The 17852-nt window shown below is 43.9% G+C and overlaps 1 protein-coding gene across 1 annotated transcript in view; it reads left to right on the top strand.

Annotated features, from left to right (window-relative positions):
* Positions 1-6777: 6777 nt before the first annotated feature.
* LOC308135093 (solute carrier family 22 member 23-like) overlaps positions 6778-17852 on the top strand; it is a gene marked incomplete at its 3' end in the record, with an annotated part of 39872 nt that continues 28797 nt past the window's right edge. The window contains exon 1 of the mRNA XM_080502966.1: positions 6778-7329. Coding sequence (XP_080359092.1) covers positions 6844-7329 — 486 coding nt within the window. The 5' untranslated portion in view covers positions 6778-6843. The remainder of the gene's footprint in view (positions 7330-17852) is intronic.

Here is a 17852-nt window from a genome sequence, read left to right as displayed (position 1 = left end):
CAAAAGACTACAAGCGAACTGTTGGTGAAGTAAGTGTGTGTGTGTGTGGGTGGGTGGGTGGGTGGGTGGGTGTGTGTGTGTGTGGGTGGGTGGGTTTATGTGTGTGTTTAAGTAGAGGAGCATGATCAGTCTGAAATGTCAGGAAGATCTCAGTGGAGGTAAAAAAAAAAAAAATAGAAACCCAGATAAAGCCAAGGCGAACTCCTTAGAAGGCCTGAAATGCCTCCATGTGTGAGTAATGAGGTCAAAGAGAGACTGACTGACGGACACGTTGTTGCCCTCTGGTGTTTTTTATCATCAGTACCTCTCAAGGCAGTGTGAGGCAGAGAGAAGAGGAGCCAGAGGTTTTTTTGGACGGGTGTAAAAAAAAATGGGTGTAAAAAAAAAAAAACCCAACCGGTGACTTGAACAAACCAACGCCCTGACCTGGAATCTCAAAGCCATCAAGCACCTTTCTTTTAAAAAGATGTGTGTGTGTGTGTGTGTGTGTGTGTGTGTGTGTGTGTGTGTGTGTGTGTGTGTGTGTGTGTGTGTGTGTGTGTGTGTGTGTGTGTGTGTGTGTGTGTGTGTGTGTGTGTGTGTGTGTGTAACACTGGCGAGTCTCCACAGCAATTCTCACAATTTGTAATAATGACAGTCAAAGGTAAGACACACCCTGCATTTTTGTTTTCCATATGCCTGCTCAGGTGGGTTTGCTTTACCAGTCCACACCCCCCCCCCCCCCCCACCCCTTTTCTACTCTGTAATCCACCCTAAACACTGCATGACCGAACAAGCAAGCGGCTTCGCATCCAAAAGAGCCGGACGAACGTTGAACTTCAACCCCGAGCTGCAACCAGGGGAAAAAGTCAAAGAAGCACACGTTCAGTTCTAAACAGTCTCCAGAAGGGGGAATCTGGCCTCATTATGTGAAAACGCCAACATCTAGCATATAAAATAACATTAGCATTAGCCTGAAATGAGCACTCTTAATCCAGATTATAGAGCATCTTCCTCCCACTATAGTGTTGTAGCTTCACATGACACATTGAGCCTATCGGGAAGCAAAACGAGACGAACCTCCCCCAGTAATTAGTTGCTTTTTCATTCGCAGTTTCCAAAAGGCGTTAACTGTTATTTATAAAGTGCTTTAGGAGTATTCCTCAGCACGACAGAAATCACTCCTGGGTGTTGCTTTATCTCATCAGTTGCATTTAGGTGTGGCGACTTTCTGCAAGTATGCAGATTTGGCAACACTCCTCTGTCACCAGGCAGCAGGGCGGACACTCGTTTTGTCTCTGAGTCTGAGAGAAACTGTGCAAGCCCGGGACACTCGGTGAATATTTAACTCCGTGTTTGCTTTCTCCGGGCTGGATATAAAGAGGAGATTTCGACTCGCGTATGACAGAACAAGTTAACATCTGGATTTGAAAATGTTTGTGGTGGTGGGGTGACAGCAGGTGAAGAGGAGGCCTCTGGGATGACGTGTCGTGATTCACATGTCATTTCCAGACAGCGAGCTGACATCACACTATGAGTTAAAAAAAACCCACAAAAAAACCAAACTGACAGCTGCTTATTACAATGCACACGGTTCACATGCTCCTGGTTATTAATGTTTAGTAGAAACAGAAGCTTCATCGAGGCGAAGGAGTATGAAGTCATGCTTCTTGATACTCCCGTTATTGGAAGAGATTTCGCAGCTTAGCTGAGAAATGAAAGTTTCAGAGTGAATTAAACCTGCGGGGGGTGGGAAATGGGTTGAGGGATCTGTAAAAATGATGCTTCGGCAGCCTGTTGATATAAAGTCACTTTGTTTGTTTTCCCACAGGAGTCCGGCTCTGCGCCGGGGAATTTCCTTCTAACTCGGGGGTGTGAAGGAGGCTTCTTCCAGTTAAAAACCCTCCCGAATTCCTCAGCGCTGCACCAGAGGACACGACCGTGCAAGTCACTCTGGGTTGTCTTATCTGCAGGAAGATGGATTATTAGCAGATGTCTCTTTAGTTTGTCCCACGGGGGAAAAGATGAAACAGTGTGAGGAGGATGTGTGTTGACGAAGGCTGATCAAATCAGTGATTGCATCAGAATCAGAGTCCTGTTATTGTCAAGACTTGAAAGTGCTAAATAAGCAGCATTATATATGTAAATGTTTAAAATCTGTTTACACCAGACATCATGAGAGCACGAAGAGGAATCCCTGAAAACACAGAGCTTTTCACATTTATTTATTTATTTGATATTGATTTTTTTTTTTTGTAATGTGTAAAACTCAACAAAATTTCACATGTTTTCCCATTTTTAGCTTTAGGGACACATTTCCAATTGAAAAAGGTCGCCTTCACACTATTGGACAGTACTATCTTACATTCTGATGTGTTATTTGATCACAAATTGAAGATAGATATGCCTTAAAGAGATCAAATAAGAGGCACGGTGAACAGAGGAGATAGTTTTCTTACTAATTTCAAACAGTATCGAGAGAAACCATCAATCAGGAGCACTGACCCGGAGTAAAAACACTTCAATGGGTTGATAGAAGTGTGTTATTAGAGTCCTGCAAAGTCCACATGTCCAACCCCCCCTCTTGGATTTATTGATATCCTCCCTCACAGTATCTACAGTGATAGCACCTCAGACACCATAAAGCACATTTTACCGCCAACTGGACTTTGAATCCACACTGCACTGAATCTACTCACTGATTACATTGTTTCTCAGTGGCAGGAGAAGATTTCTTTTTTCCTTTTTCGTTTTTTTTTTAATTCAAACAATCACTACAGTATCATTTTAATCCTCCAAGCAGAGGCAGAGGTGCATCAGTTTTCCTTTTTCTCACAAAGAAGACAGTGAGTGAAAGCTCAGACACGCCTCGGGTTTGTATGCTTCACACCTCGTCTGTAACCAGCCGGTTTATCTTTCTCTCTCTCACACACACGTACACACACACAGACACACACACACACACACACTCAGACACACACTCAACTGGCCTGAGTCATAGCGTAGTGAGGTGTGTCCTTGACACACCTGCATTTGGTTGCCAGGCGAGGATAATAAGTGAGTTTGAATGATAACAAACAGTACCTTATGATAGTGTGACAGTGCAACGGTCAACTGGTTTCTGTTGGCGCGCAGCCAAGAAACGACACACTGATGAAAGGCTCTGTCTGGGTGATGGATGTGCAGCTGATGCTGGGCAAATAAATCAAGGTATTAATGATTTTATCGAGAAAGGAGCAGCAGTTATATGAGGAACAGGTTAGATCTAGTAGAAAAACTAAAAAAAACATGGAGTGCAGAGCAAAATTATATATATATATATATATATATATATATATATTTATATTTCAACATTATATTGCATGTACTGTACTTGCATGACAAAAACAAACAAAACAACGTACTTAATTGTGTTTAAAGATATTGACATTGACTGTCAAAAATATATATATATCCCGAACTAAATGCTTAAAAAATAAGTATAATATATGCAGCCCTTGAAAAAACCCAGCATGCAGCTGCTCTAGTCTGCCACGAGGGGGCATCAGTGTGTCACTCAAGGTTATTGTTGTTTCATGAACTCGTTGTGATAATAACAGGGTTATTGTTGAAAGACATGTTCAAATGTCGCTCAAATATTTGAAACTGTGTTAAAAAAAGAAAGGAAATAAAGCTAAAACAGCTAAGTCAAGGACAATGAGTACAATAAAATAAAAATAAAATAGAATGTAATTCAATTAAAATGATAATCATAATCAAGATAATACATAAGTTTGTAAACAAATCTAAAAAAAAAAAAAAAAAAAGCTTTATGAGTTGTGTTACTTTAATTTCGTTCTAAATAGTAAAAAAAAAAATCCAGACAAAAACTATGTTTATAGAGAATAGTTTCCCCCCTGCAATCTTTCTGCCTTTTTTCTGGTTTAAGTTTGAATTGGCCAAAATAAATTCTTTATCTTGGATGAAGTCTCGTGGACAAAGAAAGAGAAATGTGCACTGCCAGGTTGCAGCCAGGAGGGTGGAGCATTGAGCAACATGCAGAGGAACTCTGCAGTCACATCCTGAGATGAACAGAAATATAAATCCAACTTGACCAATCCTGAACTCACTGTTGTATGTCATACCAATAAAATCTTGCTGACTCAATTACCGAACTCAGCACATCAGAAAACATTTATTATTCAAGACTACTGTGGGAAAATGAAAGCTGAGCGCTCCTTCAAACAGCATGCTTTAAATACATCATTGACAGCAGATCACATAGGTTTTCTGAAGCCTATGAAATGAGTGGTATCATTCTCTTGAATTCATTTATCAAATTTAATAAATTTTTTATTCGTCTGACTTGAACGAGTTGCTTCAAACATGGAGGATTTGATCTGAAATTAATAAAAGCATCTTTAAGCAGCATCCAATTTCAAAAGAAGCTTCATTAAAATGCGAGGATGGTGGAAATCCCGTCCACGGGTCAAATATAGTCAGATTAAACCAACTAGACTCAAGTAGAACATGCAAACCTTTTGCCTCGAAATTCAAAACACTGGAGAAACTTACTTTAGATATCCTTTTTTGTGTGACTTTTCAAAGGCAATCTTAATAGAATAGAATAGAATACTCAGAGGGAAATTATTTTACAGCATTACTCCACGCAGAATATAACTCCATAAATCCAACAGAGATTTAAAATTCAAATAAGACAGGAAACGAATTTGAAAATGAATATATTGGACATTAAAATGTACAAGGCTTTAATGGCTAATACATGCATGGAAAGAAAGGAATTGACAGAGAAACACAACAGACATGATTTACAAAGAAGAGCAAAAAATATATATGGGCGAAATAGTAACATGCAATCGGATAAGATTGTACATATTTCACAATTTATGAACTTGTGATTGTTTTAAATGATTAAGACAAAGCTCAGACAAAGACAAACATCATGTTTGACGAGTTGATGGAGGATCCAAAGAAAACTGGACTCCAAGCTGATGCTGCTGATGTCCGTCATTGTGGACGTGAAGGTGTGGACTGTGACGTTTCCACTGGGAGGAAGATGAAACCTCCAACTTCACTTTGAATGCCCTGCTTTTAACGCACACAAGCTGGTGGAGTCCTGCAAGAAGCTGCAGGAGAACAAATTCTCTCGTAACGATGAGGTGATGGAGATTTTCCTGTATGTAAACTAGTCCACGACGCCAACTCCCACAAGAGGAGTTGGTGTGGCAGTCACATACAAGAACGTCAGGGGGACACAATAAATGTGGATTTTGACGTAATGACAAATCCTGGGCTTTATTTTGTTAATCTAATCGTTTTATAGTCCTGCACAATGATACAGAAACTCACATCTCAGGCCTCCGGTCCTGCAGAGTGGTAGTTTTTATTTTCTTAATGTCGGGGCCGCTGCAGAGTTGGTGAACCCAGTGCATGTTTATTTGACTTTACAAGTAAAAGTGTGGACAAAGATCACAAATGTAAATGATAAGTATTCATTCAAAATGCTGCAGTGCACAATTTCACCTCCATGTTTTGCATGGTGGAAAAAAAACTGTTGAGCAAACCACTGGAGTTTCTATTCTTCCTTTGTTGACATCTCCAACAAGTGTTTATTTTTATACTTTGCACACAAATGGAAATCTCATATGCGCAGATTAAATTTTTTTTATATGATACTTAAATGGCTCACGTGCAGGACCGGGTTTATTGGGTGTAAATTTGGTTTTGACTCCAGATTTTTTTTTTTTTTTAAATCAGATATGTGTATATTATGTTAACATAAGTTCTAAAGTGAACACTGATTAAACAGGGTGTTTCGTGGTAGTAATGCTACTGGTAATAGCGTCGGTGGTTGAATAATAATTGACAATACGCAAAATATTATATATTAAATGACTTCCAATGCTGTCGTGTACAATTGCACCTGCAGTGTTTTACATGCTGGAAACAAGGCGGGGACAGCTCTTTAGTTCCTCCTCTTCCTCCTTCCCCCCTGTTGACATGACATATGTACTTTGTGTTTTGTGTTTTTTAATGTTTGCATGAATACAAACGAGAAAAACAAAACAAAACAATGCACTTTCATGTTGGACAAGTGCAATGCGCAAGACTCGTGCGTAAATTCTGTTTCAATGTGTCGATTGTTTTGCAAAATGGGTGTTTGAAGAGAGAAAGGTGTTGAAAATGATGAATAAATAAAATAATGAAATATGAATAATTATGTTTCATGATTATTGGCCTGTCAGAGCGCAGTGGGGGTGTGTGTGTGTGTGCGCGCGCGCGTGTGTGTTTTCGGGGGTGGGTAGTTAGTTCCCGGTGCCCCTGCCTACAGGTGGCCATGTTAGGGTAGCGTCAGTTCCTCGCAGGCGTTTATGGGCAGGTGTGTTACCTGTGGCTCGCCTCGCGCAGGAAGCAGCACATCAAGCCGCTCTGCGCCGCCGCGTGGCGACTCTTCTCGGGGCGACAATGAGCCGCGCGCCTCGACGCGTCACCGCACTGACTTGTTGTTTTTCTCGTCGCCGGTCGTCTTTTTTTTTTTTTCCCCTCTAGTCTCCAGGGGGAAAGCGCGTTCTCGCAATAACAATTTGAATAATATTAATAATAAGGAGGTGCGTCTCGTTTGCTCGCCACTGATTTGACTGCGCACGGCTTCCACCGCCGAAGCTGGGGGCATTGACGCATTGTGGAGTCGACAGGGGGCGGCGGCGGCGGTGGTGGTGGTGGTGGAGGAGGAGGAGGAGGGTGGTGGAGGTGGAGGAGGAGGAGGGGGGGGAGGAGGAGGAGGAGGAGGGTGGAGGGGGGATAAGCAGCACTGCAACCCCGGCGTCGCTTCACATCGCAGGCATCTATCGTGAAAAGCCCGCGATGGCCGTGGTGCAGCTCGAGAGCGGGGAGCACCAGCCGGAGAACGGCTTCGTGTCCCCCGAAAGCACCGCGCCGGGGCTGCTGACGCGCATCGACGGCTCCGTGCTGCCGTTTCTCGGGGGGTTCGGGAGGTACCAGAAACAGCTGATCGTGCTGACATGGATCCCGGCGCTGTTCATCGGCTTCAGCCAGTACTCGGACAATTTCCTCCTCGCGCAGCCGAACAACACATGCGTGCAGCCGCCGGCGAACCTGAGTAATCAGAGTACCGGCTACTCGTCGCTGCTGGACGCGCCGAGGAACGCCAGCGCGCGACCGGCGTCTATTTACGCCAATGGAAGTTACAGCGGCGGCCACCGCGGCGGCGTCGTCGGTGGATTCGGCGGCGGGTTCGTCGGCCACAATGACACCGCCAACACGCAGTGTCAGTGCAGCGAGTGGACGTTCGAGCTGCACACCGGGCTCGTGCAGAACGTGGTCACGAAGGTAAGAAGGGAATCCTTTCTATTGTGTGAATGCATCAGTGATGGAACCCATCCACATGGGCGGGTATGTTCTGGGGCGGGGAAGAAGAAGAGGAGGAGGAGGAGGAGGGGGGGGGGGGGGTACTACTGGGCCAGGATCCCCCCCTCCCTCCCTCCCATCACCACTCTAATCACCCCCCCCCACACCCAAAAGATAGACTTCATGGACCCCCTGTTAACAATATTGTGAATGTAGAAATTGTGGCATAGCCTTCATCCGTCATGCACCTTTCCACCAGATCTGTTCTGCACACTGGGGTACCCCCACCCCGCCCCCAACCCATCCACAATAATAAAAGTGGCAGCAGGACCGTCTTCTGTGTCACACATGCAAGTCATCCAGTAACCCCCCCCCCCCCCACACACACACACACACACACACACACACAAACACACAACACCAATGGCAATGGAATCTGCTATTTGTCTTCATTCACAGAAAACACATGCCCTTCTGATTATTTTTTTTTGGATTTGGAGCAAAGGTCATTAGTGCACTCTCTCTAGGATAATGCAATCCCATCCCTGACCAAACATCACCCGCCCGGCCGCGGCCCTAACCAAACAACCGGGGGCAGATAGTCTTGTACTTGTGACTGTGGACACTTGATTGTGTGTGATGCCTTCACAGTCCGATCATTAAAACCTTCCAGGCCCGGCTGGAGAGAGAGAGAGAGACAGTATGTCCCCGGAGCCAACCGGTTGGATGAAGGTTTTTTTTTTTCTTTTTTTCTTTTAATATCTTGTTACACCAATCAGCTCTTCTCCTGTTCTGGATGCTGCCTCCCTCCATCACTCAGGATCCGTCCAACTTGACCTCCCTATTTAATAAAATGAATCCAAATGCTTGGATTGAAGCTGAAATGTTCAACACGGACAGATACTCGGATTACTTGACGCCCACTCGCGGAGGGGCGGCGAAACCGCGTCCTAATATGAAGCGGCTTCACTTCTGAAGAATTTGGCACGCGCGTCATAATGAAAAGGCGTCTGAGGAAGAGTTTGATTCGGAGCTGGAGAGCGGCCGAGGGTTGGCTCGCGCAGAGATTTCACCCACTGTCGCACGCCAAGCAGTCCACCTGCTTATCAGTGATGATGTCCCCATTTTACATTTCACCACTGAAATGCCCGGACGTGCTTTTTTTTTTTTTTTTTTTGAATTTCATTTTCGTTTCAGTGTCCACCGGATGATTTTGAGGGGTGGGGTTGTACAAGAGTGGCCACGCTGTCCTGATCTGTAGCTGCGCATGAAGTCATATGTGAGGGGAGATTTACTGGGCGGGTTGAGAATCTGAACATTTTAGTTCTCTCATGGGTGGAAGAGAAGAAAAAAAAAAGAAAGAAAATTGCAAACTCCTCTTTGGCCTTCTCTTGTCATGCCGGCATTGTGGCTTGTAGGTACCAACATTTGTGTTGCCTTTGCACACACACCCAGAATGTCATGTTGATACTACCACCACTGCAGGTCAGTGGCGGGTTCTGGCACTCCCCTGTCCTCCCTGACCCCCGTCTACATTCTGACAAGGTCGCCGGCAGGAGAATCCGATGCACACCGACTGTCTGCGCGCGTCATTTGGCCTTGTCCCCTCCAACAACCTGTTCCTCCCCACCCCCCCACCGCAGAGAAGCCGAGATGTGACGCCGCTACGCAGCAGCAGGATGTGATGACTGGGCATTTTTTCTCCTCCGTGTTTGGATTGCGTAGGCATATACTGCACATGACTGGTCTCTGCTCTCCGTGACACTCTATCCCTAAAAAGCAGAGCGGAGTGCCAACACTGACGAAGGCCCCGGCAACGTCCCTGTCAAAATGCAGCAACAGATCTGGGCCTCAAACCCCCGCTCTGCTCATGCAGGACGCACAAACGTTCTCTACAAGTAACTGTAGTGGGATTACTTCGCGGCATACTGACTCAAGTTCTATAATCTGGATGTCGGTGAGAGGCAGTCGCTCTATAATCTGGACGTTAGCAGGAGGAAGATGCTCTGTAATCTGGAGGTTAGTCGAAGTTGCATCAGTCGGTGGGAGGAAGATGCTCTAATCTGCACGACATCTTTTCTTGAAAGAAACTGATTCATAAACGAATGACGAGAATAAACTGCAAACAAAACTTCTGAAATAAACGACCAACGGCTCTGAGAAATCGAAGCTCATCTCATCGATATTGGAAGCATGTTGCCAATGCTGATGTTGCTCAATTGTGCATCTTCCATGTTGCTTTGTACGTGGTGTTCCTACATGGTAAGGGTACATTAGTACTCATGTTTATAATTGGATCCTATGGTTTAATTAATCTTCAAATCTTGCTAAAGCGGGTCTGACCAGATCTCGTAAAAGGAAAACCGATCCTCTCACAACGACGAGAGAAGCGATGTGTTTAATAATGAACGGCACTGGTTTCACTCTGAGCCACACAGGAATCTGTACGACAGGATGAAAAACATCCCATATCTTATCTCGGGTTGACACAGAAAAGAGAGTTTTCATGGAGGCGGCGGCGGCGGCGAAGGATCCAGAGTGGTTAATGTGGAGAGTCCCATCCTAATTGAGTCAAAGCTCTCCTCAGGGGTCCGTCTTAATTGAGCTGAGCCTTTTGAAATGAGACTGTATCATCACTCAGAGGCCGGCTCTCTTTGCACCCTGCCCCGATCGCCTCCTCCTGTTCTGACGGGCAGCAGCTGCACACGGAAACACGCCCCCAGAACCTTCCTCAGGGATCAGATTAACGTCGCCACAAAAGCAAACTTTCACCAAATTGAATCATCTTTTGACATTGCCACTTTTGAGCTTCTTGTTTATTTTTGTCCCAAACCTTCTCAGCCTGTATAGGAAAATGAGACGTTTAAAGATGTTTAGTTGTTATTAGATATTGTGGTGCATTTTTCACAAGATAATGAATCGGCTCTTCTGCTAATCCCACAAATGCGTGGTCCATATAAATGAAGCATCATTTGACAACTTATTTCCTCACTTTGGGTGCTGTATTTTTCTATTTTATCATCATTATTTTCTGAGATTGATGCCTCAATTTCTGTCTTTGTGCAGGACGTTGCCAAAATTTAAGGCGTGCCTGACAGAAGTGATCATGTCCCGACAAGAAAACACCCAATTGATCCCAGGTTTCATGTTTTATCTCGGGATATATAAAAGGACTCCCGAGCCCAGCATTATTCAGATTTATTGGGTTTATATGATTTAATTTGGAAAGTTTACCCCCTAATAAATTGATGCCGTTTTATTAAGTCCTCTCCTGTAAATTAATTTTTCATTAAGTTAAGTGACAAAAACAAATTCTCACGAACAGACATACTGACCCCTTTGGCCTCTGCTTTTATTGTAATATAAATTATCTCTAATCCTGCAGTTGGCCTCAAATCAAGTGTTAAAAGTATGGTTCTCGTCTTTTGCAAATATTGGTAATTGTTTCAAACAGCTTACACATAAGTGATAAATGGCTTCCGGTGTAATTAAAGGCTTTTTTTTCCCCCCAAGTTTTGATGTAACTTGAAGATTTATCATGCGCCGTCAGCTTAACTATGACTCCTCCAAACCGTGAGGATTTTGAGTTTTGTGCTTTATCCATTAGATCATTGTACTGGAAGGATGTTTTCCCACTTTTTTTTTAACCCATTAATACCTGGATTTGTCAACCAACCATAATACTGCATGTCAATGCAAACTTGTATCACTTTGTGTGTGTGCGCGCGTGTGTGTGTGCGCGTGTGCGGTGTGTGTGTGTGCGTGTGATAAGGGAGACAAGTTGTATAAGTGCTTTGGCGGGTACACCCAGAGCTCAATATCGCCGCGCTGGAGGTCGCACACCCATAGATCTGAAAGATGATACCCGCGCGGGGCCTCGGCGCGCCCCGTGTCCCTTTTCGCGCCGTTGTTTACCCAGCTGGCCCGCTCCTTCCACTGAGCGCCCGTCGGTGAGGGACACTCTGAAATGCGCTCAGCTGTCGAAAGGCGAAGGCCTGGACGCAGATAGGCCCTGCCGTGGCACAATGACCGCCTCTCACTGCGTCAGCTGGGAAGGAAAGACACTTGTGTGACCAGGAGATAAAACTCTGCTGTGTGTGTGTGTGTGTGTGTGTGTGTGTGTGTGTGTGTGTGTGTGTGTGTGTGTGTGTGTGTGTGTGTGTGTGTGTGTGTGTGTGTGTGTGTGTGTGTGTGTGTGTGTGTGTGTGTGTGTGTGTGTGTGTGTGTGTGTGTGTGCGCTGTTTCTGATAAGTGCTGGTTAGTCGGAGGGACGAGCGTGGGGCTGGGGGGGGGGGACGTGACCCGTGGCCGTGGTCTAAGTTTGTTTTCAGGACCGTGCGATGGAATTCAGTGACACAGATGTGTAGTTCCAGCGAACGGGACTCCGATGAATAATAGATTGACGGACAAAGGTTTGTTGTTTTTGCCTCCCGTCACTGCTGATTGCAGGAAAAACAGAAACGCCAGCGGCCCACTCGTCAAATGTTCATGTGACGTTCGGTGTGATCTGGATACTGCGGGGAGTGAAGTCCCTCGGGCTGCAGCCGCACCGTCACATGTGTAGGCTTCCCCTTTTTCGTCTCCTCGCTTTACCATGTGGTGACCGCCTGCGCCGATTCAGCCGTAACATTATGACCCCCTGCCAAATATTTTTTAGATGCACAAAATTGGGCCCCTGAAGATACGTTGTGGTATCTCGCGATGAGTAGGAAGCCCTTTAAGGCCTGGATGTTGTGAGGTGAGACGTCTAAGGATTAGTCTTTAAAGTGCTCCATTGAATTCACAGCCACCGTAATTTAGTTGGCCAAAATCTTGTCTAAAACTAGTTTACATAAGGTCCTGAACTGGTCTCAAACCAGTCTCAAGCTCGCCTGCATTATATCCAAAACTCGTCTCATATTTATGTGGAATCTCGTCTCCAATATGTCAAAAGTGTAGTTTTCCTGCTTTGTGGTGATTATCCAGCTAAAATAGACAGTCGGTGAAGATTGGCCTCCAACAATATTGAGGTAAAAATCTTTCATTTGCCATATAGAAGGCAGCACCCACAATTTTCCGTCTGCTCCACCAGCTCATCTTCTGCCCATAACACAACCTGATGCCGTTCATTTCTCATGGGAGCCCCTCACCCGATCATCCACGTCAAAGAAAACCTGATTGTAGTACACCTCCGCTTTCCATTGCTTGCATTCTTCTTTTTTAGGGAAACTGATATTTCCTTCGCCAGTCAGTAGTCCTATTGTGTGTGTTGTGTGTATATTTACAGAATCTGTTTGCTCTCGCTCGCCCCGTTTTCACAGTAGTTTGCTTTTCTCTCTTGCCCTCACCTACGCTACCGCCACATTATAGGATTTCAACCCAGCGGCTCTAAAACTTGCACTTGGAAGCAGACGGGAGTCGGATAACCTCAGTGATGGTCTGTTGCTAGGCAGTAACTATGCAGCAAGTCTCCCCATGCGTTTTCTGCCTTCTCCCTCCTCTCCAGCATCCCTTCCCATTCCGCCCGTTATCTGCTCCATGCCTCACTGTCTGCTTTATCCCTTTGCAATTGTCAACATGTCTGTAAACGTCCTTTTGTTGCATCATATACTCCTTTATCGCCCCCCCCCCCCCTCTCTCTCTCTCTTCGACTCTCATGTGCTTGTTCTTCCCCTCCCTTCTGGCCTGCTCCGTTTCCTTTGAAACCCCCGCCCACCGCTCTGTAGTTCACCGAGTGCAGAAATGTGCAGCTGTGGCTGATGAGAGTGCCGTCTGGGCCTCGCCGGTGTGCACCGATCGTCGGCGCTCAGTCGTCGGAGGGAGGTCAAGAGACTCCCAGCGGACTCTTCCTCATCCATTACATTGTTTTACATTTTCTGTCGGCGAACAGTCGTGCACGTCCACCCGCTGTTCATTATTCCCAATTTAAGAAGACAATAGCGAGCGACGAGATCGGTTCTCGCTGAGATAAGCAGTGTTTTGAGGAATAGTTTGTTGCAGAGTAACCGATCGTCTACTTTATTTACAGCGCGCCTTGTTAAAAACTCCGTTTTAGATGGTGCTTTGACGCAAACCGAATTACTTTTATATGGGGGGGGGGGGGTTAACGGCAAGGGTTGATGGAACTTTACAGGGAGGTTTTTAAAAGTATCATTTGAAAATAAGTCTGTGAAAGAGCTTTTTGAAGGAAGGTACAGTTTCTTGTGGGTTTATCTCCACGGGAAGGTTGTTTCAAAGCCTTGAGGGAACAAGGCACGGCCACCTTTTGATCCTCGACTTTAGAACGACCATAAAGGCCTTGCCCAGGGATCATATTTGATCAGTCATGTAGTTGTGGGTAAGTACCTGTATAGAAATTGTGATTAAAATGTAAAAATAACAAAGCTGCAGTAGTACCCGTGAGGCAGGCAAAACCAAAGTAATGCAAGGCTACTTGCTACAACACTGACTACGACTTCAACATTCTATCTCGCTAATCATAACAGACTGAGACATTCGACGGTTGCTTTGGGATAAAATATCTTCCTGTTTTGACTTGTAAAATCTGTCCTACTCTCTCTGTGTGCAGGCACATTTAAAAATAACAAAACCTAACCCAAAACAAATCCTGCAAGTTTAATAATGGGGATTTTCATTCTTGCCGCACATAATGGGTGCTTTCTGAAAATAAAACCAGGTTTGATGTGCCTCAAATAGTATTTGTATTGCGAACAAGATGTTGACCGAAAACGTGCACAAATCACAAATATTTTCATGTTTGGATTTTGCACTGGAAACTTTAATTGAAAATCCCTTTATTTTGGCATAATGGGTTTTGGTGTAGTTCACCACATTTCTTAGTAAACATATTATCTGATCCCTGACACCCACAAAAGAGAAACTATTTTCACTACTTGCGTTGAAGATGAAGTGACAAAATTGACCTCTTGTGCAAGATATGCATGCATGTGCCTTAGACCAATATAAATTGAATTTTATTGTGAATAAAACACAATCCATCTATTGCAACTTTTAAAAAAATGTGTGCGTTTTGTGGGCACAGCGTGGGCAAGCGAAGGTCACACTTGTTTGGCTTTATTCTCTTTGAAACACAAAATATTTTATAAGATGTATCATAAAGATGTAATCTGATTGACTTTGTGAAATTTTTCAAGTTTACAACTGAGCTAACATTCGTCAAATTTGCACACGCAGATCTGTCGCATTCAAATTCCTGTATCTCCTTAAGTGATGAGAGATTTTGCATTTTTGCCGTGACTCTGATGGCAGTGAACTATAACTCTGATCTTGAGGCCTGTCCCTAACGCTTGTTGAGATGTCGCTATCAACCTGTGACTTGGCTGACGCTGATGTCTGTGTTTACAGCGTCGGCCACCGGTTCGACCCAGTCACCAAACTTAAGCTCACAGTTGCGCTTCCTCCGACAGAAAGCTTCAAATCAGTGATGCGTTGCTTAATCCCAGTCTCGAGGAGATGGCAGCTTCTGTTTTCCTTTTAAATAACCTTGGTTGATCTGCAATTGTGCAATGGGAACTTGTTTCCCTTCCTCTTGTCTTTTTTTTTTTTTCCCTCCTTCTTTCCTGTGCTGACATCGATACTGAAACCATGAATGAGTGGCATGCCTGCATCATGTGATGGCTGGGTGGCTCTGGGTAATCCTGGAGCGTTCCATTCTGCACAGGTCACTATGGCAGAGGTTATGAGAGGTTTGTGTCCTTCTGAAGAGGAACACAAGAACAAGCCACATGTTGTGTTGCGCCACAGAGTACAATTACTGTACAAATATAAATGCACCTTTCTCAGCCGTCCAACAGCTGTTTATGTTCATAGGGGAGGTTTGCTTAGCAGATAAGACTTGGTTAAGGTTTGAGCTGATCAGCCTTTGCATGTGTTGTGTACCTGCACACAGACCTGGAACACATGAGATGCTCCCTTGAGAAGAAAAGTAATAGCTTTAACTAAAATGTATTTAAGAGTCTTTCGAATCGGTTGTTCCAAAGTCTGGGACCACCTTGGCATGTTTGAGGCTCATTTTATGGTAGAGAAGTTGGAGCTTCTGGTCAACTGTGTCTGTTAACCCACATTCCTCAGATAAAGATTATTTTGTTACTCCCCAGATGTGATCACGTGCTTTCAAGGATTTCAAACGTTAATGATGTATGAATGAATCTTTATTTCAAACTTAGAAGCAGAAAAGGGAAAGAAAGAATATGATGCCGGTGATGTCTTTTCTGGTCATTTGTTGTTAAAAATAAATAAATTGCACGCTTCAGTCAAGGCAAAATTGGGTAGGGAGAACGTGTGACTTAATCAAATAAAATTCAGAATATGAATTTATTTCAATTTCCTTGAAGTTAGGAAACTTAAGATTGGTATTTATTCATTCATTATTATTATTCTTTGTCTTGAGAGCTCTGGATCTCATTTTCGAGTTGTATAAAAATAAAGTTAGTCATTCACACATCTGTCTGTTGTGGTATTAAACATTACTTATGTGAAATGATCTTTTGGACACAATTAAAATTTCAGTCTTGCAAGTTATGTCGCTCAATAAGTGACATTTAAAATAAAGTGTGTCATATTATAGATATAGCCCATATAATGGCATTCAGTGAATTTAAATAGAGCTCATCTCCTTTCATTTGTTTATTAGTAAATGTGAACAAACTCATTTTAAATGGGGCCGTTTTTGTTTTTTTAACAGTGGGAAAGCTCTCGTGTTTCTATTGTGCTCTGTTGTTATCGCGCCGCTTGACGATTATTACTTGTGCTGTACTCGAAGGATGTTTGTCACAACTTGTAGCTACTGGTGAAGGAGAGAAGGGGGGGGGGGGGGGGGAGAAAAGCAAAGGGAGTGCTTGGTGCATGCGAAGGCAGGTACACACAGCATTGTTTGCGCTGTCGGACCGACTCTGCTTGTGGAGGGAAAAACGAGGCGAGGCTTAGTCACCGGGAATCGCTTGACAGCCTCTGACAAATACCCACAGTCATAAGTGTTTGTTCATGAAGATTTGACCCCGATAATTCACCATACACGAATATAGATCATGGTGTTTATTTCCAAAGGGGTAAAAAAAATTACAAATCGGGGGGGGGGGTCGAGGGGGAAATTCTCCAACCTCAAATGTAATACGTGTTCTGAGATTTGCATCTACGTCCGCTTGTGGAGGAGCAACATGCTGAGTCAATATTTCCCCAAACCACATCTTGAACTGCAATTATGCAATTTAAAACAAAAAAAAGAAGTGTCATGTATTTTGCACAGAAATGGCCAACAAACGGAACACTATTTCCTCATACCATAGGCATATGAGAAAGGATGACCTGAAGTAGCCTATATATCATGGAGATTTTCACCAGTTCCTCTTCAGTTTCTTGTTTCTTGTTCGATTCATCGCCAACCCGTCATGTGAGCCGATAATCGTTTGTTACTTTCCTGGGCATTAAAGGATCACACACAAACGTCACAGTCGTTGTCTATTAATGTGCCAAGAGTTAAAGGAGCACAGTGTAATTTGGCCGTCGGGTTAATCAAGAGGATGAGGAGCCACCATTCTTCTATAGATGTTACAGCTAGCGGGGGTTGTTATCTCTAAAACATTCACTGTTTCACCAACCGTGCAAACCTTATAGTCACGTTACATCTTCCACAGACCGAGCATCACCCCGTGCTGCTCTGAGGGAAATGGAACCTGAGATCGAGGTTCAGTCGGTCCATGAGGAGGATTTTATTAGTTGATTTGTCCTAATGGAGACGTACTCTCTTTTGGATTTATCTCCATGATTATTATTCTCTGTTCCAGCAATGATTCAATTAGAACTGTTTCTGACATCTTGTGGTAGATGTAGAGATTAGTGGTGTGCGATACCGCAAGATTTGGGTATCGATCCGATACCAAGTAAATGCAGGGTCAGTATCGTCAATACCAATCCAACATCGATAGTTTTTGATATTCAATGTTAAAGCAAAATCCGGATGAATTTTCATGACAAGTGTTTTTATGATTTTTTTTTTTCGTTCCTTTTGGTTTGTTTGTTGAAACTAGATTAGAGCCTGGGAAAAGTTTGTAGATAAACAGAAAATACTTTTTTCTCCCTATAAAAATTTTTGCTCAAACAACTGTAAAAAAAACAACCCGAAAAAAACAATTTTCTCCCATAACGTTGTAATGTTTGGATTTTTTTCTTAAATAAGCAAACGGAAGAAATTAGAAGAAAACATTATTCCAGGTAGAGCTCATGATGAAGCAGCATACATACATACATGAGAGCAACTTAAACTAAGTATCGATCTCATTGCACTGGTATCATTCAATGTCGATACCAATACAAGTATCGATATTTTGGATCCATCTGCCCACCACTTCTAGAGATACCCACGAAGCACAAAGCCCTCAGACCAGTTGTAGTAATCGTCGGTGCTACTTTGGATTACACCTGCAATTGAATTCGTGCAAAATGACTAATGTGTGCCACTCCTCCAATTTGAAGGACTGCTGCTGACCGACTGGACATTGTAGGTCCGT

Source organism: Blennius ocellaris (genome assembly GCF_963422515.1).
Source record: "Blennius ocellaris genome assembly, chromosome: 10".
In the NCBI taxonomy this organism is placed as follows: domain Eukaryota; kingdom Metazoa; phylum Chordata; class Actinopteri; order Blenniiformes; family Blenniidae; genus Blennius; species Blennius ocellaris.
The sequence above is the reverse complement of the archived record's forward strand: the minus strand, read 5'-3'. Positions and strand labels throughout refer to the sequence as shown.